Below are 25,434 nucleotides of genomic sequence, written 5' to 3' on the forward strand. Positions count from 1 at the left end.
CCTAGTTAATCAAAGTTTTTTGCGTAAGTTTTGTCTAGCAAACGTTTCGACTTAACCAGGGTACAACTTAAGCGGATGATTTTATACTAAGTTGATTGAGAAAGTTCAAAGGGAATTGAAAATCCGTTCAACAAAAACCGTTCCTCCGGGGTCCGAGTTTACGGGATTTTACAGTATTTATTTGCAAATAATGATGTGAAATAATTCGGATAAGATTTTATAATTTTCTCACCATGCTATATGATGGGTTTACCGTCCAACTTAAGTAACTTAGTCAGGAATCAGAGTAGTGAGTTCAGTATCAAATAGGTCGCTTTCTGAAGATTCGTATGATTTTATTTTCATCTGTTATCAGATAAAACGTCATTTATTTTTACAAATATGTTTTACAAATATGTTCCCTCTTTGAGAAACACGTAAAGCTTTAAGAACTTTCGAGGTTTAAACAAATTTTACGATATTTAAACAAATATTACGGGATTCAAAACTCTTATATTTCTCCTTTATTCATTCCTATCTTAATTATGCTAACATAGCATGGTACCAATAAAAATAAATTGAAAAAACTCTTTAAATATGTAAAAACATACAATCAGAATTGTATCCAATGCAAGCCGCAATACACCTTCCTAATCTTTATTTATTAAGTTAAATATACTAAATATCTACCAAATAAATGTTTATCATCTCCTAATTTTTATGTTCAAAATTAATATAAGTATTATTTCAAAATTTTTTAACGTTTTATTCAAAATAAATATTTTTTTTTGAATAACCAGTAATTCAAACTTTTTTAACCCGTTATTTAAAATAAATTCAATTTCAATAAGAGGACCAAAGGCATGGAATAAAATACTTATTATTGAACTTAAAACTCTAACAATCCTTAACGAGTTTAAGGTGGTAGTATAGTAATTAGCAAAAAAAAAAAAAAAAATCACCTTTTTCAAATAAAAAAAAATTCTACAATGTGTAATATAACAACAATAAGCAAAAAAAAAAAAAAAAAAAAAAATTATGACAAATCTTCTTCAGCATAATTATCGCTGAAGGCCCATAAATGGGGTAAACTGTGACAGAGATTTTTCAAGAACCCTTATATATTTTTTATTGAAAATTTGGCTGGTGATATATTACATGTGGCATTGCAACATAGACTAGAAGATTTTGATATGGTCAAAAAAATCAAAAAATATTTGCATTTGTGTAAAATTTTGCAATTTTGGGGGTAATTTATGAAAAAAATGATTAAAAATTACTGAACGAGAGAAGCAATAAAAATTATCCTAGTGTATGTTGTAGATACTAATGTAGTGAGTATGTGTGCCAAATTTCAAGTAAATCTGATAATTGGTTTTTTAAAAAATCCATGTCGCAAACCCCAAATACATGATTTTGAGAAAAACGCAATTAAAAAAAAAAAGAAGAATAAAATAGTTCAAAATTCACCACTTTTATAAGTTACACCTTCCAGTTCTTCATTTTGGTCACAAAAACCTTTTTTTATTGCTCTTAACTTTTTTCTTCTTGATTTTACTTTAGTACTACATTGTTTTTCTGCTTTAATGATTCGTTTATTGTCTTTACGTAAACAGTAATTTTGCGCATTTACACCGAATTCCATTCCAAGCTCATTAAACAATTTATTTAAGAACTGCTGCCCTTCATTAAAATTTAGTACAGCTGAGGCTACTCCTATACTTAGAGCAGTTCTTTCAATAAATATATCTTTTGGGCATCGCTTCCATATCAACTGGTTTAAAGACTCATTGGGATTCTGCGTTTTTCCATGCAAACATTTTTCAAGAAGTTTATCGGAACCAAGGTCTATAAATATTGGTTTGATGGTGTTGCAGACAGCAGCGGGAATACAAATATTTTCTTTATATGAAATTTTGCCAGTCAGTTTGTCAGACTGGAATTTGCACCAAGAATCTTTGGTACGCAAACAAAACTGATGACGCGTTTCGCCATCACAACTTTCAGAACAGTGAAAAAGTACAGCTGCAACACTCTTTTTCATTCCATATAAATTTCCAACGTTTTGCCTTATTGCCTTACCATAATAATTTTGCAATGTATTTATAACATGTTCTGTTAAGCGACCTGCTCCTCCTAACTTTTTGCCATCACATAAAGTTTCTTTATTTTGTTTTTTTAAGTTTCTTAATCTAGTACCAACACGTTTTTGAATATGCCCAATGCACTCTGCTTTTTTTATTTCAAAATCTCCATAAGGTTTTGCAGAAACGACATTAACATATGAACTGCTATCTCCATCTCCTAGAAACGTTGTATATCTCAAATTATTATTTTTTTCAGAACGCAAAAATATTTTTATTGTACCACTTGATTCCATAGAGGAGGCTGAACCGGTATGACTGATTTTGCACTTTTTATAATGTAAGGAGTGAAAATCATTATATTCTTCATGATGTGTGTACTTTTTTAACTCCCATATAGAACACAACTTACAAGTTTTTGTTTCTATTTCGTAATCAACACACTTACCATTTTCTACAGCAACAGCTGTTACTAATCCATTGTTTGAGGTGTATCCACGTTTCTGCCATGATCCATCAAACCCACAAATAATATCTTTAGATGTTTCATTGATTGATAGTAACTCATTTGCTGCATTTGACATGCTTTTGTCAACCAAACTTTGATAGACATCCAACATTATGTGCAATGTGTCATTATAGCAGTTTTTATTCATTGGAGGGTTCATGTTCATAATTCCACAAAATGTTTCTATTGCTGAAAATCCCTTACCCATTTCACGAAATGCAATTACTGTACGAGTGTTTATGTCAAAGCGTTTTCGTCCAACACAATTAATTTTTTTATCCATTTTAGCAGATGAAAAAAAAATCGTTTCCCATTCACAATCACTGCAACAAATTTTTAGTCCAATACTTAGGCCATATTTTTTTGAAGAATCAAACTGCAAATTTACTAACTTGTTACATTCTGGGCATTTAAGGACCATTATTGCTTTTTTAAGTAAACCAAAGTTCATAATAAAGTTAAAGTCTTCATTTATCTGTTGAGGTTCGTTTACAACTACTTTGTTGAACAACTTCTTGTAGGATGAGGAACATGGTATGTTTTCAACTGAAGGTATGGCTACGGTTTCATTATTTTTGCAGACATTTGTATGTCTGTTTCCATAAAACTTTCTTTTCTTATTTTGGTATACTCTTTTAAAAGATTGTTTTCTTTTCGTTCGACCCATTACACTTTTATTAAATAAGATATTTAAAAAATTGACTGATGTATACTACACTATAGACTATTGGTGAACTTATAAAGAGCATAAAATAGCAATAAAGCGTGCTCATTCGCGTATAAATCGAGTCAATAAACAAGTAGTAACTGCTGATTAACAATTTTCATTATAAAAGTTTAGCATGAAACTGTTTTTATTGTTTATATATAACTTTGATTGCAAAAACCCGTAGCAACCTGGTAAATAAAGCGTTGCTACGGATAAAAATTGATATTGAACAATTTAAAAGCAATTTCAGAGGTATATACTGATTTTTTTATTATAAAGCAAGATAAGATTTCGACTCTACAATAGTTATATTAGCTAAAAAATGTATTTTTGAAAAAATGAATTTTTCAATTTTAATTACTATACTACCACCTTAAGGGAAAACTTAGATAGCTATTATTAAAGAATGATATAGCACAAAACTATTTCTGAAAATGCATTATGCCCTTATGATTTATCTATCACATCAATAATATTAATTTACATATATTAATTTTAAAAAGGGTTGAGTTAAATGAACTTAGCAAAACATATCAAACAAAGGCATAAATAAACTTTTTAAGTTTATTTATGTCTTTTATGTTTGATATGTTTTGCTATTCATTTTATTTTTGATCGTTAGATTTTTGTTTAGTGTTCTGAAGTTTGATGTATTAAAAAAAAAAAAAATTAAAATCATGATTTTTCAATAAATAAAAATTGTTTTTTAGAAGAATATATTAACCCAATTAATAATAGATGTTTTATTTATTATTTTCTCAGTTTTACATTTGATTATTTTATAAATTTAATGGAATTTCTTATTTTTGAATTAAACTTTATATTTACGAAATTTATTAAGGGGCTCGCCGATAAGACATATTAGTCTTCTTCTCGCCCCTGCTTTCTATATATATTGTTAGTAAATTACGGAATGTATATATTTCCACGGCAAAAAAAAAAAAAGAAGATTTTTAAACACAGTTTTTTTTTATGTATTCACCTATATTCACCTTTAAGTTTTTTATTTTGGAACCACTGATAGTTAACTTTTTTTTTTTTTTTAGCACTAACTTGCACCTTTCGTTTTTATTAGGGAAAAATACCGAAGCTTTATTAGGGATATACCGAAGCTTCGGCTTTAGCACTTTTGCCTAAGCTTAGGCTTCGGCCAAAGCCAGGGTCAGTTTTTGCCAAATGATTGGCTTCGGCAAGTTTTTTTTAGGTAATTTAGGTTATTAAGCTACTGTTATATTAAACATAAAATAACTTTACTGTTTAGTATTTGTGTGTATGCTTTTTAAAAATATATATTTTTGCTATACTAAATATTGTACTATAGTATTTAAATTGTGTCTTTTTGTAATATTTCTTTTTGCATTTGCGAATGCAAATATTTTTTTGCATTAGCTTTACATTATTTGTTATATTATAAATTTTTTTTTTTAAAGTAAATTATCCTAGTTAAAGTCGAACATTCAGGATCTACGAGTTTTATCTTTTTTTGTTTATTTTTTTGTACTAAGTCTATACAAAAACGTTTTATATGCTGTAGTTTCACGACTTCTATTTTTTATTATTTTGTATTAAGGTATATATTAAGCGGGTTGACGATAAGACAATTTGTCTTCTACTTGCCTCCGCTATTTGTAGTTGTGTATGTTATGTATGTGTACGTTATGGTTAAATGTATACGGGAAAAAAAAAATAATAATAATAAAAAAGTACGTGTTAGTTTTAAAAAAACTAGAGGAGGAAAACCTGCCTAAACAACATATAAACTCAAAACTATATTATTGTATGATTAACTCAATGAAAAGTACATCTTAATGCTCCATTAATTATATACATACCTTTACTAACATCATTTGCTACGTGTTTTTATATGCATCTGAATTACGACAATCACTTTTTATTAGAAAGTGTTCCAAATCTGAACTGTTTATTTTCGCCGTGTTAATTGTGGGATCAGGAACTTTTCCACAACTCAAAATTTATTTTTCTGTTAAAGTAAATATGAATATAGGTAGCAGCAGTGCAGGCTTTAGAGGGTAGGCTGGGAAGTAGCACTGTATGGATGGGTTTTTGGGGTTCGGTACTTTTCCCACAACAAACTAAATGCTCAATGTATTTTTGGCAGTTGATTACCCGGAAAATTTTTGTGTGGTTTAAGGTGGTACTACCCTATTAAAAACATCAAAAATCAAAAAAAAAAAAAATTTCAATTTTTAGCAGTTTGAACATCCTGGATCATGAGTATCACTTTTTTTTTCTTTAAAAATTAATATAAAGTTCCTAAATTAGTATTCAAAGGCAAAAAGGTAATTTTCAAATTCCTAGCAACGACCTTAGCAACTGTGTCTGTTTATGTTTTAGCCCTAATTTAATGTCTAGTTCCATAAATATAAGTTCAAAGATGACTTATTCAGTTGTGCTCTTTGTTTCTACGAAGAGATAAGTCATAAACTAAAACAACATTTGATGTGATTTACTATTTTTAGTTAGTTTAACTAGCATTTTAATTATTGTTCTTTTTAATAAACTTCCAAGTTATTCATAATTGTCAAGATAATTATTTTTATAGTTTGGTATTAATTATGGCGAATAAAAAAAACAACAACAAAAAAGGAAAGAGAAAATTTCGAGGGAACTTTCACACTAACAAAGTTGTATCAGAATTTTGTTCAACTGGTGATATGTAATAAAATATCACATCCGCCTAAAATATCACATCCCCCATAGAAAAACCGAAATCGAGAATGCGTTTTCAAGTTACTGCACTTAGAAGTGTATCTAGCACGTCCGAAATATTTAATTACAAAAACAATAAAATTAAAAACGCAACGATCAAGATTCATAAAGCGGTTTGTAAATAATATACTATAAATGAAGTTAGCATTAAATGGTAATATATTTTAAATTCATACTTATAAAACTTTGATCTTAATATTTTGCGTGACAATAATTATGTAGATTACACATGGGGGATGTGATATTTTAGATACCAAATACTAATACTTTTAAGTATTTAAATAGTTACATAGGGGGATGTAATATTTTAGAAGCCTGAATAAGGGGGATGAGATATTTTAAGTAGAAATTTCAGCTTCTTATTGTGATATATATACAGATTACACATGGAGGATGTGATATTTTAGATACCAAATACTAATACATTGCAGTATTTTAATAGTTACATAGGTGGATGTAATATTTAAGAAGCCTGAATAAGGGGGATGAGATATTTTACGTAGAAATTTCAGCTTCTTATTGTGATATATATACAGATTACACATGGGGGATGTGATATTTTAGATACCAAATACTAATACTTTGCAGTATTTTGAATGTTACATAGGGGGATGTAATATTTTAGAAGCCTGAATAAGGGGGATAAGATATTTTACGTAGGAATTTCAGCTTCTTATTGTGATATATATACAATTACACATGGGCGATGTGATATTTTAGATACCAAATACTAATACATTGCAGTATTTAAATAGTTACATAGGGGGATGTAATATTTTAGAAGCCTGAATAAGGGGGATGTGATATTTTACGTAGGAATTTCAGCTTCTTATTTTGATATATATACAGATTACACATGGAAGATGTGATATTTTAGATACCAAATACTAATACTTTGCAGTATTTAAAAGGTTACATAGGGGGATGTAATATTTTAGAAGCCTGAATAAGGGGGATGTGATATTTTAGATACCAAATACTAATACTTTGCAGTATTTTAAATGTTACGTAGGGGGATGTAATATTTTAGAAGCCTAGATAAGGGGGATGTGATGTTTTACGTAGGAATATTAGCTTCTTGTTGTGATAATTAGTCACCACATATACTGAAATAGTGGTAAAACTTTTTTATTTCTTTCAGCTTTGTTGGAATATGTAAAAAGATATATGAGATATATATGTATACAATTTATGTTTATTTACAAAGCTTATAATAAATTTACAATTTTTTGTATTCTTTATTTTCATTATTTTACTTTAGCTTATTAATTTTTAATTTAATCTTCTATTAAATTTAGATGCGATTGAGCTAACAATTAAAAAATGCAAAATTGTTCAACCAAGACTTAGAAAAGGCTTTTTAAAATGCCTAAGGCTTTGATCAAGTTAATGAGTTCTAAAGATTCAAAAAGAACACAACTAACACATTTTTATGCTTGTATTTTTATGTGTTAGTGCATAAACATTTAAGGAAAAGAAATAATTACTGTTTGTCATTGTTGTTTCTTTTTTTGTATATTTTTAAATTTAAGGAGAGAGGGCTAGAAAATATTTGGAATCTTTTATTAAATAAAAGAAGCTTCTTTATTATTCCAATAAAGTAACAATTTTAGAGTATGATTAAATTAACATTTTTTTTTGGGTGGTATGAGAGAAGGTGCCTCTGATTCTTGAATCATTTTTGAATCTTCTCAAGTCCAGTTTAGAAATCGATTTATATATATATATATATATATATATATATATATATATATATATATATATATATTTATAATGATAAATGTAAAATCGTTGTGAATTTTTTTATTAAGAAACATCACAAACCAATGTGTAATGATAAAGAATACTGTACTAATACTGTATGTGCATTGTAGTATATTTATAGTACTGTATAATATTATGGAAAAGACGAACATAAAAAATTTGGGAATTGCGATTATTTACTGTTAACTAATTTGAAATCAAAACAGCATGTTGATTATTGTTGTTTTAAGCCCACTGCGACATCGAAATGCTTTCGCGAATATTTTAATCATTTTGACAACGAAACAATTGAGCAATAATAATAAATTTCTATTTGTACACACTTATAATATTTGGTTTATTTTATTTACTTAATGATACAAATGCTTTAAACCGTGTCCCACATTGTACGACGAGGATTTCAACAACAATTAAAAGTCGTGTTTATAATGACAGTTAGATAGCGAGGAATTTGACAAGTTTAAAATAAGGATGAAAGCATGTTGGTTTAAATAAAATGATTAAGTTAGATAATAAAATTGACTATCGATTCGATTGGCATACGAAAGACTTTTTAATTTTAATTCAACGAGTCGAGTACAAACGCGTAGCCGTGGTAACAAAATTCCGAACATAAATTGCCGGTAATTATAATATTTGTCAAACAGTTCGACTTAAGCAGTTTAGAAAAGGACTAAGTTTAAGCAAAGTGAAGTGAAATTATATTAGTAAATATTTATTATTTGAGGTTAAAAGTTGAGCGCACAAATTTTTGTTTTAAATACACCTACGTCTGACGTGTCAGAAACCCAGAGCTATTCAAATTTTATTACGCATAATACTGGTCTCAAACATCTTTAAAAAACATTGAAAATATTAAAATAATATTCTTGTTACTTTTTTATTCAAAAGTTTCTATTCTAATTATTAAATATTTTTACTTTTCTTCAACTTAATTTAATCTAAGTAGTTTAATTTTCTACGTGTAATCTTAATACTAAGTAGGCATTGAAATTTATCCCCCTTCTACTACTTGCCTTACCGAGTCACACTTTACCTACCAAGGCTAGTCGTACAGGTTAGTCAACAAAATGCCTCTCCAGACCACAACATAAGTCACAATCTTTCGGCGAAGCCGTCAGCAAGTGTAGCCTAACTGCTTTCCGTATGAGCCATTAAGACATACTTATTGATTTTCTAACGATTATGTATGTATATAAATAGTCCCTAACTCAAAATATGTAAACAGGTTTGATATACTCATTACAATTTTGAAAAACTTAAAAGTTAAAAATGGAAAAGGTGGAATAAAACGAACATTACTTTAAAAACATTTTAGCATATTTAACAGAGAGCACTTATCCAGCTGGTTTTCGAAAAGATGAAAAACGAAGTTTGAGAAATGTGTCAAAAAGTTATTGTGTGCTAGGTACTGGTAATAAAAAACAAAACTCAAATTCAATGATTTCATTGAAATAAATAAAATCGAAATTATACTTGTTCAATATTTACTACCCTTAGATAACAAGTTGAAGCGTAGAGTAAAGATATGTGGAAATTTATATTATGCGGATATTGTTGTGGATACGAAAGAGCAAAAAAAATTTTTTGCTGCGGAACATGACAGTCCTTTAGGGGGTCATGGTGGCACAAACAAAACAATAATGAAAATAATGGAAAAACATTATTGGCCTAATATTACCGGAGATATTAAAAAATAGGTAAAGTATTTTGCTTTTAAATTTATTTAATTGCATTATTTTTATTTTATTATCATAGTAAGTTGTAAAACCACTACCATCGGCCTTGGGAAAATAAGATAAAAAGTTAAAAAAGGAATAAAAAAATAACTCTTTTAATAGATAAAACAATGCATTCGATGTCAAACATCGGGTCAACTGCTTTCCGCATCCGAACCTTTACATTCCATAATAGTAACTTAATAAAGTGTTTTTTAATATCTTTCTAGAATTCGGAATCCTTAATTTAGTATATTATACGAATGTATAATGTATTATGTTTACTTTGTTATGTTGCATTATGTTGAAATCTTGTGTTTAGACCAGAGTATGGGAAATTATTGGTTTAGACTTCGCCGGACCATTTACTAAAACATCAATGGGTAACAGATACTTCATGAGTTGCACCAATTTATTTTCTAAATGGCCTATTGCTTACGCATTACCAAATAAGGAAGCAATAACGGTAGCAAGAGCGATTATAAATTTAGTTACAACCTTTGGTTTTCCATCCGTCATACTTACTGACAATGGAACTGAGTTTTGCAATGAGGTATTTTTTAATTTTTTTTATATAATGCAGACCCGTAGGAACAACATTAGGTCGAATCCTTTAAGGATGAATTAGAATAAAACCTTTTGATTTTGTATAATACAGCATTTACGATAGCAAGTAATAAAAATAATTCATTTTTTTCCGTTATTTAATTAGTTAAACGATGAGGTATACAAGATCTTGGGTATCGAACGACGAAGAACTGCTGTTTATCACCCTCAAACAAATGGACAAGATGAAAATACAAATAAAAATATAAAAAGGTGTGCATTATTTTATCATTGTTTAAGTTCAAAATAAAATAATGATAATAACATCATTATTTTGAAATTGCGTTAATTAGGAAAATCAGAAAACTTGTCGACGAAAACCAGTCAAACTGGGATGAGTTTCTAGATATAGTTTTATATCCATTACGAATTGAAAGACAAACGTCTACAAAAGTGTCACCTTTTGAGTTGATGTTTGGTGGTCGTTCACCTGTTTGCAGAAGTGAGTTCAAAGAAGTAAGTATATTTGGATATCATTTTAAGCAATTATATTTACTTTCCACTCATAATTTAGTATACCAACACCAGTATGCATTGTTATTTAGGAGGTCGGTCTTTTCCCCGCAAATGAAGATGAAGTTAAAGCTGAAATCGAAAAAAATAAAATTTATATTGAAAACTTAACCAATTTGGTCACTAAAGTAATCACTTTTACCACTTAACTTTAATTTAATTTTTAAGATACCATCTTTTTTTTTTTTTTTTTCTAATTACAATAGTTATAAATTTTAGAACATTACAGAAGCTCAAAAGAAACAAAAAAAATATTACGATAAAAGAGTTTCAAAAAATATCAAATCTAATGAAGAATGCATTGAAATTGGGGACAAAGTTTTGTTACTTGATATTAGAGGGAGAAGAAGCAAAGGCGCAGCTTTCAAGCCACGGTTTAAAGGACCTTATGAAGTAAGCGATATTACAAAATGTGGAAATTACCAACTGAGTAGTAATAAAGTTATTATAAAAGGAACCCACAAAAGAGCCCATGTTAAGAAATTTCTCGAAGGCATTTGTGATAAAGGTATGCGCACAACTTATATACAAGTTTTCCAATAACTACTTTTTTTAACTTTTAAAAAGAAAGCTATTTTTTTCTAATTTGAAAGACTTTTGTACCCTCTACTTTAGAAACAATTACAACAAAAAATGAAATAGAAATCGAAAAAAAACATTCATTGGTGGAAAGCATAAAGGGTAAATAGTAACAACAGATTTTCTTTTTATGTTTCAACTTTTGGTCTGCTTAAGCATTTTTTTTCCATATTTTATTTTTTGTTCAATTTTCTAGAAGCAAATAAGGCAGAGCAGATAATTAAAAGCTTTGTAGTTAAAGATAGTGAAGGTATGTCTTAAAAAATTACCTTTACATTTATATTTGTTATCTTTTTATTTTAATTTCTATCCAATTTTTTAGAGACAAATAAGGCAGAGGAGACAATAAAAAGCTTTTTAGTTGAAGATAGTGAAGGTATGTAATAAAAAAAATACCTTTTTATTTATAAGTGTTAACATTTTATTTAATGTATGGTAGATTTGTAGAGGTATGTAGATTTTGTAGAGGAGGCAGATTCAATAAAAAGCTTCGTAGTTACAGACAGTGAAGGTATGTATTAAATAATTGCAGTTTCATTTATATTTGTTATCCTGTAATTTTATATTTATGTTCAATTTTATAGACGAGACAAATAAGGCAGAGGAGACAATAAAAAGCTCTGTAGTTGAAGATAGTGAAGGTATGTATTAAAAAATTTTCTTCAAATACCTTCATGTTGGATTTTTATTTTAATTTATGTGCAATTTTCTAGAGATGTTTTATACAAAAAAAAGCTGCATAGTTGAAGATAGTGAAAGGTATATATTATTCAGTGGCGCACTAGTAAACTGAAGATTTCTATGTAAACTTACCTAAATAAAATCAATTTTAAACATTATCCCTACCCGGTGAAAAAATAGAAGGTCTAAAAATTTATAACATTATGCTATCTTCTGTAAATGTAATACTGTCGTTATTTTATTTGATGAATCTATATATATATATATATATATATATATATATATATATATATATATATATATATATATATATATATATATATATATATATATATATATATATATATATATATAGATTATTTTATTTGATGAATATATATATATATATATATATTATATATATATATATATATATATATATATATATATATATATATATATATATATATATATATATATATATTTATATATATAATTTAATTAATACAAATTTATTTACAGAAAGAGCTCTTTAAATTAGAAATGTTAATATGCTGCATGGTGGCAAAATTCCATTGGACGCTGGCTGTATGTAAAATAGTTTTTTGAAATAGTTAACTTCTTTGAGTTCAAGAAACCTAATTTTCAGTGAGCTTTTTTACAGGGAACCAAAGTTAAAACTTAACATTAAAACTTACTTCTGTTTTAGATAATTAAACCAGATGATAAAACCATTCATTATATAAACCCTATGGGAGAGCCGATTACTTCAATAAAAAAAGAAGAATCCAAATGGAAGTATGATGACTTTTTAATCTAGTGATTGGTATCTCAAAATTTTGTTTTTACATCTTTTATAATTTTTCTACTATTATACTTCAGTCGTTACTTACAACAGAGATATGGTATTATTGAAAAGTTTAGAATATTAACATCGCCACATGCTAAACAAGCTGACAGTATATCATGTGGAGTATTTTGCCTTAAGGTAACATTATTTAACTAAACAAAAAATTTTTATATAATATTGTTTTTATTCTTATATTATTATTATCATTATATGTACAAGAAACCTTGGCATTTACAACATCATCAGTTGAGTTTCAAAATGTGTGTGAATTTTCTCACTTGTGATATATATATATATATATATATATATATATATATATATATATATATATATATATATATATATATATATATATATATATATATATATATATATATATGCAGACCTATTGTTAGTTTGCTGAAAATTATATAAATGGAGAAGAATTAGTGAACACCTTTCCAATTGAAGAAGTGAATGCATATAGGAAGAAAGTGGTGCAACTACTATTAGATGAAGGAGGTTAGTAAGGTTGTTTATAGTGTTAAAAATATTTATATTACTTTTATATAAAATTACATTTAAAAAGAAACGAAAAAAAAATGATAAAGCTAAATCAATAGGTCAAAAATGTTGGCAGGATAGTTGGATGGATTGTGTCGTATTTGCGGAAGTGAAACTGGTCCAAAAACTAGAAAAAATCAAAAAAAAGATAAATGGGTATTAAGAAATATTTCAATTACTTTTAAACATTATTTTCAAATAGAAAAATGATTTAACCTTAAATATTTATTTCTAGATAAAATGTGACTTTTGCATCCCGAATCGATAGTACCATATAGGATGCATTGTTTTTAAAAATAAAACTTCATTTTGTTGTGAACAAATTTATTACTAAAAAGTAAAATTAATAATAAATAATATAACATTTATTACATAATAAATCTTATAAAAAATTAACCAATACAATGGTTGATATTTATAACTTTAATAAATACATTTTAAAACATAAAAAATAAATTTATACAATTTATTTAGGTTTTCCACGAAACACTGCTAGAAGTTTAAAAAGAAAAGAAGAAATCTCTCTCTCTCTATATATATATATAATAAAATATATAAAAATATATAAATTAACATGCAAAAATTTGTAGCACATGAAAATTTTGAAATATATTATTAAACGTATAAACAAACTTTGGTTTAAGTTTAATTTCACAAATTACCAAAAGTCAAAATAAGTAAAATATAGTAATTGACTTTAGACATTGTAGTAATTAAAAAACAAATTTGCATTCAATAAAATTGTATAACAAATTACATTAGAGTTCAAAAAGTTAGATATCAGTTAAAAAAAAGAATTTGCTTATAAAATAGTGTGCGAAAGAGATCCCCCTATGTAACATTTAAAATACTGCAAAGTATTAGTATTTGGTATCTAAAATAACACATCCCCCATGTGTAATCTGTATATATATCACAATAAGAAGCTGAAATTCCTACGTAAAATATCACATCCCCCTTATTCAGGCTTCTAAAATATTACATCCCCCTATGTAACATATAAAATACTGCAAAGTATTAGTATTTGGTATCTAAAATAACACATCCCCCATGTGTAATCTGTATATATATATCACAATAAGAATCTGAAATTCCTATGTAAAATATCACATCCCCCTTATTTAGGCTTTTAAAATATTACATCCCCCTATGTAACATTTAAAATACTGCAAAGTATTAGTATTTTGTATCTAAAATATCACATCCCCCATGTGTAATCTATATAATTATTGTCACGCAATATATTAAGATCAAAGTTTCATAAGTATGAATTTAAAATATATTACCATTTAATGCTAACTTCATTTATAGTATATTATTTACAAACCGCTTTATGAATCTTGGTCGTTGCGTTTTTAATTTTATTGTTTTTGTACTTGAATATTTCGGATTAATTTTTGAAAAGTACTCTTGTTGTCAAATTTGTACCAGCAAGATGGAAATATCACATAATATGTTGCTGCGTAAAGGATTTTCTTTGTCTTTAAAAGTTAAATGTATTCATTGTGATAACATTGATAATTTTTTTACATCTCCTGTAGTAAACAATGAAAAGTGTGGAAATAAACCTCATGAAGTCGACATTCGCAGTCTAATGGCATTTCGTGAAATAGGATGTGGCAGAGAATCAATGATACGCTTTGCAAATATTATGAACATGCCACCCCCTATGACTTATCAAAATATTAACAGAGGTAATAACGAGATACATATCGCATATCAGAAAGCTGCAATTTATAGTATGACAAATTCTGCTATGGAAGTAAGACAAAGTCTTTTAAAACTAAATAATGATTCATCAAGTCTTGTTGATTGCTCTGTTTCTGTTGATGGTACTTGGCAGAAAAGGGGATATTCTTCCCTTAATGGTGTTGTTGCTGTGGTAGCGCATAAAAATAAAAAAGTTATCAACACTTATGTGATGTCCAAGTTTTGCAAAAGTTGTGAAATATGGAATAAAGGATAGAATTCTTTAAAATTTGATGAGTGGAAGTTGAAACATATTTGTCAAATAAACCATTCTGGATCAGCAGGGTCAATGGACAGCTGGAGCCATTGAAATATTTTCTTCTTCTGTACAAAAATACAAGCTTCGCTATGCTAAGTATCTAGGTGACAGAGATACTAGTTCTTTTACAAAAGTAGTTGAGTCAAAACCATATGGAGATTCATTGATTCCAGAAAAACTAGAATGCATAGGTCATTATCAAAAAAGAACAGGTAATAGATGAAAAGAAATGAAAAGCGAGATATTATCGGATGGTAAAAAAATATATGGAAAGGGAAGATTAACAGATAAAGCCATTAATACACTTCAAAATTATGTAGGCATGGCAATTAGGGAAAATACATCAAATTTACTAGAGATGCGTAACTCTGTCATTGCAACATTGTATCAATGCACTGCTTTTGCTTCAGTAGAAACACGTCACTTATTTTGTACTAAAGGGAAAAGTAGTTGGTGCAAATGGCAGTCTGATAAAGTAACTAAACTTAATACATATAAAAGTAAAGTAAATTTGTGATAAACAGTGATTTCTAGAATTTTATTCAAGAAATACTTGATATAACATTTGTTGATGAGAAATATTCTTGTCTGAAATTTTTGTTTATATTATAAACTATATTAATTTATTTATAGTTTCATAAAATACCATAAGTTTGCAAAAAATTAATCAGAAGTATATATCTTATTTTGCAAATACTAAATAATAAAATCTCAACAGCAATTTGAAGAAAAAGTAATAAATATCATAACACCACCATGAAGTAATTTTTATAAAAAGGAAATCATTTCATGTCTGTATTTATGTGTTTTTTCAATGGGAGATTAAAGTTAAATGGGGTTTTCTTTTGTTTCATGTCTTGTTAAAACCCATTTCAGTAAAGATATATTTCTTATTTAAATTTATTATTGTGTGTATTTCCAATATTTGGTCAATCATTTTAACAAAAACAACAAAGCAAACCTGTAGGTTTAACAACTAAAATATAAAGAGGTTTTTATGTGTTTTAAATTCAGAACAATTAAAAAAAATGCCTGTAACTATGTTTTTTTTTGCCCATATTTTATACAAACTTTGACAAAAAAAACACTCTTTTTGCAGAAAAAGTACACACAAATGTGAAGTGTAACAGCCATAGAATCCTATATCCACTAGTCACATGATATTGTTACTAAATTATTTATTTGATATAACTTTGAATCTTTAAAAAGCATAAAAACCACAAAAAGCTGCTCTATTTTGGCCATTTTTTCAAAGGCGAGAATTCTACTTTAAGAGCTATATCTTTGCACAGATAAAAGATATCTTGCTTCTATTTTTTCGCCTGAAAGATGCATGTCAAGGCTTCATTCTATTAAATTTTGAAACTTCCATAGTCGATAATAAGGTTAAAATAAAAACGTAAAGCATACGTTGTCTCTTTTTAAAGAGGCTTTTAGAGCCTATACTTAAGGTCCCTGTACACAAACCACAAGTGTTAAAGAGCTTTTTGTCAGGTTATAGTCAACACATATATGTAAAGAGTTTTTGATATTTTTTAAAAACTCCATAACTCAAAAGTGAAAAAAAAAAAAAAAAAAATAGATTTACAACGGGGCTCCAAGTGCGATCAGTAGCGCAAAGTACTATAAAACTTTAAATATGTTTTTCTCCTTTGGCTATAGAGATTAGATTTTAATTTTTATATCTGGTGATACCTGAGACCATGCAGATTAATGCCCCATCGGTTGTTTTTTTGGTCTTTGAAATTGAGGTTGGAACCGTTTTTGGATAGGTGGAGTAAACTAACTAAAAAAAGAAAATTGTTACCGATAGGAGCACCTAGAACCTTTGGTGAACTCGCCTGAAGCGCAATCAACTCGGCAACTAAACTTGTTCTGCAATTGCGCAACATGAACTACAAATCACGTCTGGCAAATCTTGGTCTCAGCTCATTAGCTAAACATAGATTAAGAGGTGATCTAATTCAATTTTTTTAAATTTATAATAACTTCAACAAAGTCAACTGGCATCAAGAATGTAGGCGAGCGACTTCTTTCACTTGCGATGGTTCTACAAGCAGTCTTTGTAGCGCAAAGCATAAAATTGATCGAGAAGTTACCAAAAACAGTCAAAGACACAACTTCCTCAAAAATCGAGTAATGCCAACATGGAATGCTTTGCCTGCTTCAATTCGGTCAACGAGTTTAAAATTATGACAATTATGAATAATTATGACACGAGTTTAAAAATAATTATGGACTCGTTTTCTTCCGAGTTGGTCTACTATAGCCGGTTGTCGTTTGATACTTGGCTCATAGAAGTTAAACTTCTATTGTAGAATATTACTGTAATAATAATAATAATAATAATAATAATAACAATAATAGTAATAACAATAATAACAATAATAATAATAATAATAATAATAACAACAAGAATATCTATAGTATTATAAATAATAAAATCATAATATCATTATTAAGAATAAATAGAAATAATTGATTGACTAGGTGGTAGTCACTCATGCTGAAACCTGATCAAAGGAGTGACACTAAATAATAATATTAATAGTATTAATTTAAAGAAATAATAATATTAATTAATATTATATTTATTTTAACCACGTAACAGTAATGCGTACGCAATAAATTCAATGATTGATAAAAGAAATTTATAATTTTCAAGTAATTTTTACCTCTTCGTTAATCTTAATCAAAAATTTTTCTGTTGAATTCTCTAATGGATGTTTGTTTTCATACTCTGGGTTGCCTGGGAGACTTCATTAAAGGAAACCAAAAAGAAAATATTTATTAGAAGTAGGGGAGAGTCGCCGATTATGGACCACTTTTGTTGCAGAGTGTATAATTCACTCACTTTTGCTTAAATAGTTAACTTTTATATTGTAAACCACTTCTTACCTTCAGCTGAACATATTATATGAAGCTTGTAGTGGTTGATTTATTAATAATTATAAAATGTGTCAAAAACGTAAGTGGTCCATATTGGGGGTACTTTAAGCTTGTGCTCCAAATATGGACCATTGAGGTTCCTATTATGGACTAGTTATAAACGGTTTGACTTGGTCATTTAAACAAATTATATACACACTAAAGATAGAATTATTAGAATATAAATACTCAAGAGTATGTAAGCTTCTAATTTTTAACAGGTTTTTAGATGTCCTTTTTGTAAAAAAAAATAAATTTTATTAAGTTTAAGCCAGCCACCATTTATTTGATTCTAATTCTACCAGTCTCATGCACATGTATGCATACACTCAGTTTTATTTATAAAGTGTTTTACTATTTTAACATTTAGCACACACAAAAACATGAATACTGATGTGTAATAATATTTCAAAATTTATTTACAAAGTTCACAAATAAAGTCACAATCTGAAGTTCCTGCGCATTCTTCATGTGCCCATCTTTTGCAGGATCGACAGCATATCATATTTTCTATGTTACATTCTCCACACATAAAACAAAGCCATGAACTTTCATTTAAAATACTGGTACTAGTTGTTGAATTCATTTTGGGTTTCTTACATTTCTTTACTACTTTTTCTTTAATTATTTTTGTGTTTTTGGACTTTTTAACTTTTGTGTTTGTTTTTGGACTTTCCTGTAGGAACAGCTTTTTATATGGACTTAAAGTAAGAATTTCTGACTGTTCTTTGCGACACTTCCTTTTGCCTGCACCCTTTGGGGGAAGAACAGGGACCAGTCTCTGAATTGGAGACAAAGCCCGGATGTAAAAAATTAGTGCGTCATAGTGCCCAGAGTTATATTTAAACATGGTGTACTTCACTGTGATGGGGTTACCACTATGTTCTTCACCATACATTAGGACATTCCTGTTTGCATTGTGAATCACAATTTTTGTTTTCAGAAGACAGGAGATCTGATTTATCTCCCATTCTCCCACAAACGAGTCTGGTTTGGCAATGTGAGCAATACGCTCTTCTAACAAGTTAAAGTGAAGATGCTGGGGTTGGTCAGCATTTAAGGCATCCCCGTGCATGTCAACAGAAAATATTTCAAAATTAGATATCAAATGGCTAACAAGCTGATTACGAAGTGAGTCAGCCATAGCAGTTTCCTTCAGATGAAGCAGTGGACTGACCAGCTTGCCGTTTAATCGCTGAGCTGACTGAAGATCTGGTGTTGTGCACACAACAACAGACCTAAAAAAACATTTCCCATCAGAGTAAATTGAGATGAGCAAAAAATTTTCCAGCACCTGTGGCAGAACTGTTTTGGAATGGGACGTTTTAACAGCCAGTGACACTGGGTGGGTCACATAAGTTGTTGGTTTTGAAACCATCTCATCCATTTTGCCTGGAAGTGGTGGCACACCCTCCTGGTCTTGTGCTGGTCTAGTTACACATACCAATGCTGGTATCGAAGCTTCCTGGGCTTGTGCTGGTAATGTCCCTGATGTAAGTGGTGAAGACAGCATGGTCTCGCGGTCTCCTGCTTGAGAAGCGAATGATGGCGCATAATCCTGAGGTTTAAAAACATCTTGTGATCATGGCCAAATTCCACACGATGCAAAACCATTAATTGCTGTTGACATGGTAGCAGCCTTTGCATATGCCAGATGAAAAAGATTGGCCACCTGATATGAACTCACTTAACGTCCTGGATTTAGTCTCAGTCATTTTTCCACCTCCTGTTCGTAGTAGACTTGAAGGGGCTTAAAAAAAGCTTTATCCAGAGGCTGCAGTTTGTGTGTTTTGTTTGAGGTGGAAGTGACAACATTATGACATTGTTGTCAATGGCAAGCTGAATGGCCTCAAGATTTTTAGTATGGGATTTGTGGCCATCTAAAATAAGTAAAACCTTATCATCTTTTGTTGACTTCACATGACTGATGAACATTCTCATCCACTGTACGAAAAGTTCAGAATTTATCCATCCTGAATCAGAACATGTTACAATGCTGCCTTCTGGTGCACCATCTCCCAGTTCATCAGGAACCCGTTTTCTTTTGAATATAATCATTGGTGGAACATAATGTGTTCCACCAGCATTTAAGCAACAGACAACTGTTGTGTTAACACCCCTTTCTGCACTGGCTATGCTACCTATCTGTTTTTTGCCTTTTAGGCCAAGCACGCGCTGGCATTTCTTTTGCACGGTTGAAATACCAGATTCATCAATATTGTAAATGTTATTGGCCTTGAGGCAATGATCTTTTATTTAATTTTCTAGTAAATTAAAAAACCTGTCAACATCCCCCAGGTTGAAGCCGCTGGCTCGCGACATGGAAGTAGCTTCTGGTTGGCGGAGGCAGAGGTCAGGGAACCTGGTTAAAAATTTGTAATACCACTTTTTCCCAGCTTGACCTTTATCCTTATTGAATGGGTGATTTAAACCCTTGTGTTCTGCAACTTCAAATGCCTGAGTCTTTAAATCTTTCCTCGACATTCCGAAAAACATGGCCTCCAATTTTAAAACTAGGTTGTGTATTTCTAGCTCAACATCCGCAGGAAGGATAGTACTTCTGCCTAGCTTTTTAAAGCCGTTAGCAAACTTGTTAGCATTATCAAAATGCCTCTTTAGAGTTGCTTTGGGGATGCCGTATGTGGCTGCACATTTGTTCAAGCCAATATCACCATTTCTGTACGCCTCAATAGCATGTTGAAGATCATCATTAGTCAAGCAGCCCCTGATTAAAAAAAAAAGATTGAAATAAATTGTAGGACAGGGCAAAATTTTAAAAATAAATTTGTCTAAATTTACCCACTACAATCTACCACTACAAATATAATACTTAATAAATATTTATCATTATTTATTATTATTAATAGGCTATTATTATTATTATTATTAATTTAATTTTAATCATTAGGCCTATAGCCTATAACTATAATAATACTATAATATTAATAATGATTCTTAATTATTTTTAGACCCTTAGCCTTATAATTATATCTTAACTTATATTATTATATAATTATCTAATTTAAATTTAATAGGTCAATTATAGTAATAGTAAATACTTAGTAGATCTATAATTACTATAATTAAATAATTATAATCTATTATAGATTTTATAGTCTGGCTATAGTCTAGTCAAATTTCAAATACTAATAATAATCAAAGATTAAAATAAAACATAAGATTAAGATAATTTAATTTATTAATAGCCATTGATAAAATAATAACATCCAAGAGAATAAGAACTTATGTTCCCCAATATGGACTACGGTTTCTCATCTTGAACCATTGGTCCATTTTAGGGACAGCAGTTGGTCCATATTGGGAGAACCACATGGGCATCTAATATCTAAATAAAATCATCTAATTTACTAAATAAAACCAAAACGATGTCATTTGGAGCAACACGCTTGTATTTAGTAAGAAATGAAATGAAAAAGCTTTCCATTTAGCATAGAAGCATTGTCCTGGTTCATTTATTTGTAGAATGACACACAAAAAAAGCGAGTGTACTTTTAGAAAAAAATAACCAAATAAAATACTAACTTACCTTTTTGAAGTAATCTTGCTGACCGCCATCATTGAAATGCAATTTAACTGAACGGAAGTCACTCTTTAATGCTACGTTTCAAAAATTTAAAAATAAAATCGCATTTATTTGTTTCATCGGTGGTCCATAAAAGGGGACGGTCCATAATGGGCGACTCTCCCCGATTAATGATAAGTGTATCGTTGAATTTCTAACTGTACTTGCCTTCTTGATGATTTCTAACTGCACTTGTCTTCTTAATGATTTATAAATGCGCTTGTCTTCTTGAGGATGTCTTTTAAACGTTTTCTAAACATTCTTCCGTAAAGAACGTTTAAAAGACGTTTAAAAAACGTTTAAATGACATTTAGAACGTAACTTTTAAAAACAAATGCCCGTAGGGTATTTACAAAACAACAGTAAGTTTTTGCACTGAACTCCAAGTTTAGCAACGCGCCTTAGCTTTATCAGTAGCAACTTTGATACAAGTTTTGGTAAAATAGCTTTTTTGAATTTTTCTTTTAATTTTTTGCTAATTGATTAAAACTTGAGCAATAGTTCTTTGTCAGCTCATATAGCTGTAGAGACGCAAGAAACAAAGAGTCTCTCAGTTCTCCTAATGATTTTGGCGTAGTTTGACATTATTTTGCATAAGGCTTAGAGTCTAAATTCATAAAGATATAAGTTTTTTTTTTCATTTACAAAAGATTTATATTACTATTCTATAAAAGATCTTTATTTATAACCCTCTAGCAATAATTATGCATTATAACAATAAATACGCAACGTAAAAGTGATAAAACTTTACTACGCTACATTTACTTATATATATTTTACGTTTTTTAATGTGGTTTTAAGCAACATTTTAAATCGGATTTTCTCCTTCGGAGAGTGTTACCAGATTTTGAGAATATTAAAAAAAAGTTATGGTAATGTAAACTATATATTGACCGTAAATTAGAAAATTACATTGACCCAACAAGATAAAATCGGAGAAGCATTTGACTATATTAGAACTTAATGTTAGGCAAAAACTTTAAATCTTGGTACCTGGTTTAAGGTGACTCACCACTAAAAAAAGCCTAACTTTATTATTTCTAATTAATGGTATCATATAACTTGAGTAAATAAAAAACAACAAAGCATGAAATTGTACTTGTTATTAAATTGTGTGCTTGATACCATTGTATTTGATATCAAAGATATTCTCATAAAGTTTGGATAATTGCAGGGGTCAAACCTATTATGGTGCATCAAACATGATGGGAAAAACATTTGAGTTATGATTAACAGCAATAAGCCGTTGCGATTCACATTCAAGGACACTCTCTAAATCTATCACCCAGTTAGCACAATAACGTTGACCTAACGTCGGATCAACACCAAAAAATTCGTTGGCCGATGGTCGGCAACTGACGTTGCCACAACGGAGATTTGGAAGACGACGCCAACCGTTTGGATTAACGTTGGCCCAACGTCGACATCTGACGTTGAGCGAGCGTCGAATTCTAACGTTGGTCCATCGTAATATTATTATATATAAGAATCTTTATAATTTTTATTCATTTTGCAAGCACATGCTTACTATTTCTTATGTAATGTTCATTAAAAATTTTTTTTCGTGATAAACGAAAATTGATTTTTATGCTGATAAATGAAGCAACTTGATTTTATAATAACACAGAAAAACAAATTTGTTGTAGTAATCATTGTAATAACGTTAAAATATTCGTACAAATTATAGACATTAAAAAATAATAATTTTCACTGTTTAGCTTCCTTACGAACCTTGAGTCTTTAATTTGCTGGAGAGAAACTTTGACATTCGAACGCTACACATTATACGATTGATAGAAATCTCAGAACTTGCATCTTTTGTTTAATGAGCTTTTAGATAATGCCATAACTAAAGTTAAAATTATATATATATATATATATATATATATATATATATATATATATATATATATATATATATATATATATATATATATATATATGTATTAGTAAAAACACATATCTAATTTATTCTTCGACTACTTGTTTCACCATTAGTATTTTTATCAGGAAGCTTTCTGATGAACCTACTGATGGTGAAACAAGTTGTCAAAGAAAAAACTAGATTTTTTACAACTAAAAATTCTTTAATAATTTGCTTAGTAATTGTTACATACAATTCATAATAGTTTTATATAAAAACATATCAGTTATCGTTATCATCTTCCTCGTCATCATTCCTTCCTCCTGCATGATGGTCCCCTTCATATTTTAGCCATGACTTTATAATATCTCAATCATTGAAACACTTGCTTCAAGGTACTTATTCAATTGCACGGCAGCTGCTCAAAATAAGTTGAATAATATGTACATAAATATACATTTATCAAAGAATATATGAGTTATATACTAATTTTAATTCAATTATGAAAAAATAAAATTCTCGAATAAAAAAATTGCGCAAAAATAATATAAAACAGCATTTAAAAATGGCCGAAAACCATTTCAACATTAAAACCTGTAACACACTATACGCATTCTAAAATCAGTTGTATAACGACGTTGGTCCGACGTTGGTTCCACGTTAGCGCGTAGTTGAAAAATTGCCCAACGCTTCCGACGTTGTTCCGACGTTGACCAACATATGCGTGCTAGCTGGTCAGTTAAATCGTTGACTAAGGAATATAAAGTTCTCAGTGAAAACAAAGACCATTTGCTTGGAGACATTAAAGAGAACATCAAAGTAAAACAAGGCTCAAAACTATTCATAAAACTGAAAAAAATTGCCACAACAAGATGGACAGTTTGCCTAAAATTTACTGAGAGAGTCATTGGTAATTATCAATCACTTTTGTAACTTTTGGAAAAATAAACTTTTGCAACTTTTGAAAGAATTCTATTGGAGTCAAATAGAAAGTGTTCTTCATCTCCTACTAACTATTTATAAAAGTTCTATGCCATTTGATTTTGGAGATATATGCAAGACACTTCAGAATATGGATAAAAATTGCCTAATGACCCAGAATATTTGGATCATCATAAATATTGTTTTAATTAGTGGAGCCACATTGATCACACCAAAGCGCACATTTCAATGGAGGAGGGTCAAAACGAGACTTAGATCAACAATGGGTCAAAAAGATATAATTCTTTGTGAATTTCGTTATGAGAATAAACACGTAGGTGTTGTCTAAAGTCTATCTTTGATAAAAAGTTATTTTATAATTAATGGGTAAAATATTTTGTCTTTTTTAGGCAGTTGTCATGGACAATTTTATTGTAAAATATTGTGAAGCAGATTATAAAAGTTTTAGAAAGCCTCCTTTGAATAACACTTTTCTCGGTATTTTTTTTTTTTTCTCGGTATTTTTTGTTTTTTTTTGTTTTTGTTTTTTATAACTATAAGTAGCTTTTTTTAAGGCTAAACATAATTTGCACCCTAAAAACATGATTTGCACATCCCTAAAAGGGATGGGGCATTTCCTAATATCTATTGGATTGGCCTACAAGTTACTAAAAACTGTAAAAATATATATAAAAAGACTTGATTGAATGTTTAAAATATTTTAAAATTTTTTCTTTATTTAAAGACGTTCTTGATTAATAAAAGGCAAAAATTAAAGAACTTTTTTGTGCTAAATTTGAACTATTTAAAAATATAGTTAGCAATAAAAATAAAGAACTAATGATCTCGAGGTCATAAATTCCACCGTTATGTTTAAATAAGTGCTT

The 25,434-nt window shown here is 29.0% G+C and overlaps 1 protein-coding gene and 1 long non-coding RNA gene across 2 annotated transcripts; both read right to left on the reverse strand.

Annotated features, from left to right (window-relative positions):
* Positions 1-1,238: 1,238 nt before the first annotated feature.
* LOC136090738 (uncharacterized) lies at positions 1,239-3,643 on the reverse strand. Its single transcript, XM_065817622.1, has one exon. It carries the CDS (start codon positions 3,236-3,238, stop codon positions 1,439-1,441), a length of 1,800 nt encoding a protein of 599 aa, XP_065673694.1. The 5' UTR covers positions 3,239-3,643; the 3' UTR covers positions 1,239-1,438.
* A 9,426-nt stretch (positions 3,644-13,069) lies between these two features.
* LOC136090668 (uncharacterized) lies at positions 13,070-14,617 on the reverse strand. The gene is made up of 3 exons (XR_010643621.1): positions 14,530-14,617; positions 13,460-13,573; positions 13,070-13,370 (listed from the first exon to the last, which is right to left on the reverse strand). It is a non-coding gene; the product is annotated as an uncharacterized LOC136090668 (long non-coding RNA).
* Positions 14,618-25,434: the final 10,817 nt, after the last annotated feature.

The sequence above is a fragment of the Hydra vulgaris genome, chromosome 14 (assembly GCF_038396675.1).
Source record: "Hydra vulgaris chromosome 14, alternate assembly HydraT2T_AEP".
NCBI classification, from domain to species: domain Eukaryota; kingdom Metazoa; phylum Cnidaria; class Hydrozoa; order Anthoathecata; family Hydridae; genus Hydra; species Hydra vulgaris.

Coding starts and splice junctions, on each gene's coding strand:
- LOC136090738 (XM_065817622.1), bottom strand. CDS start 3,238: ATGGGTCGAACGAAAAGAAAACAATCTTTTAAAAGAGTATACCAAAAT.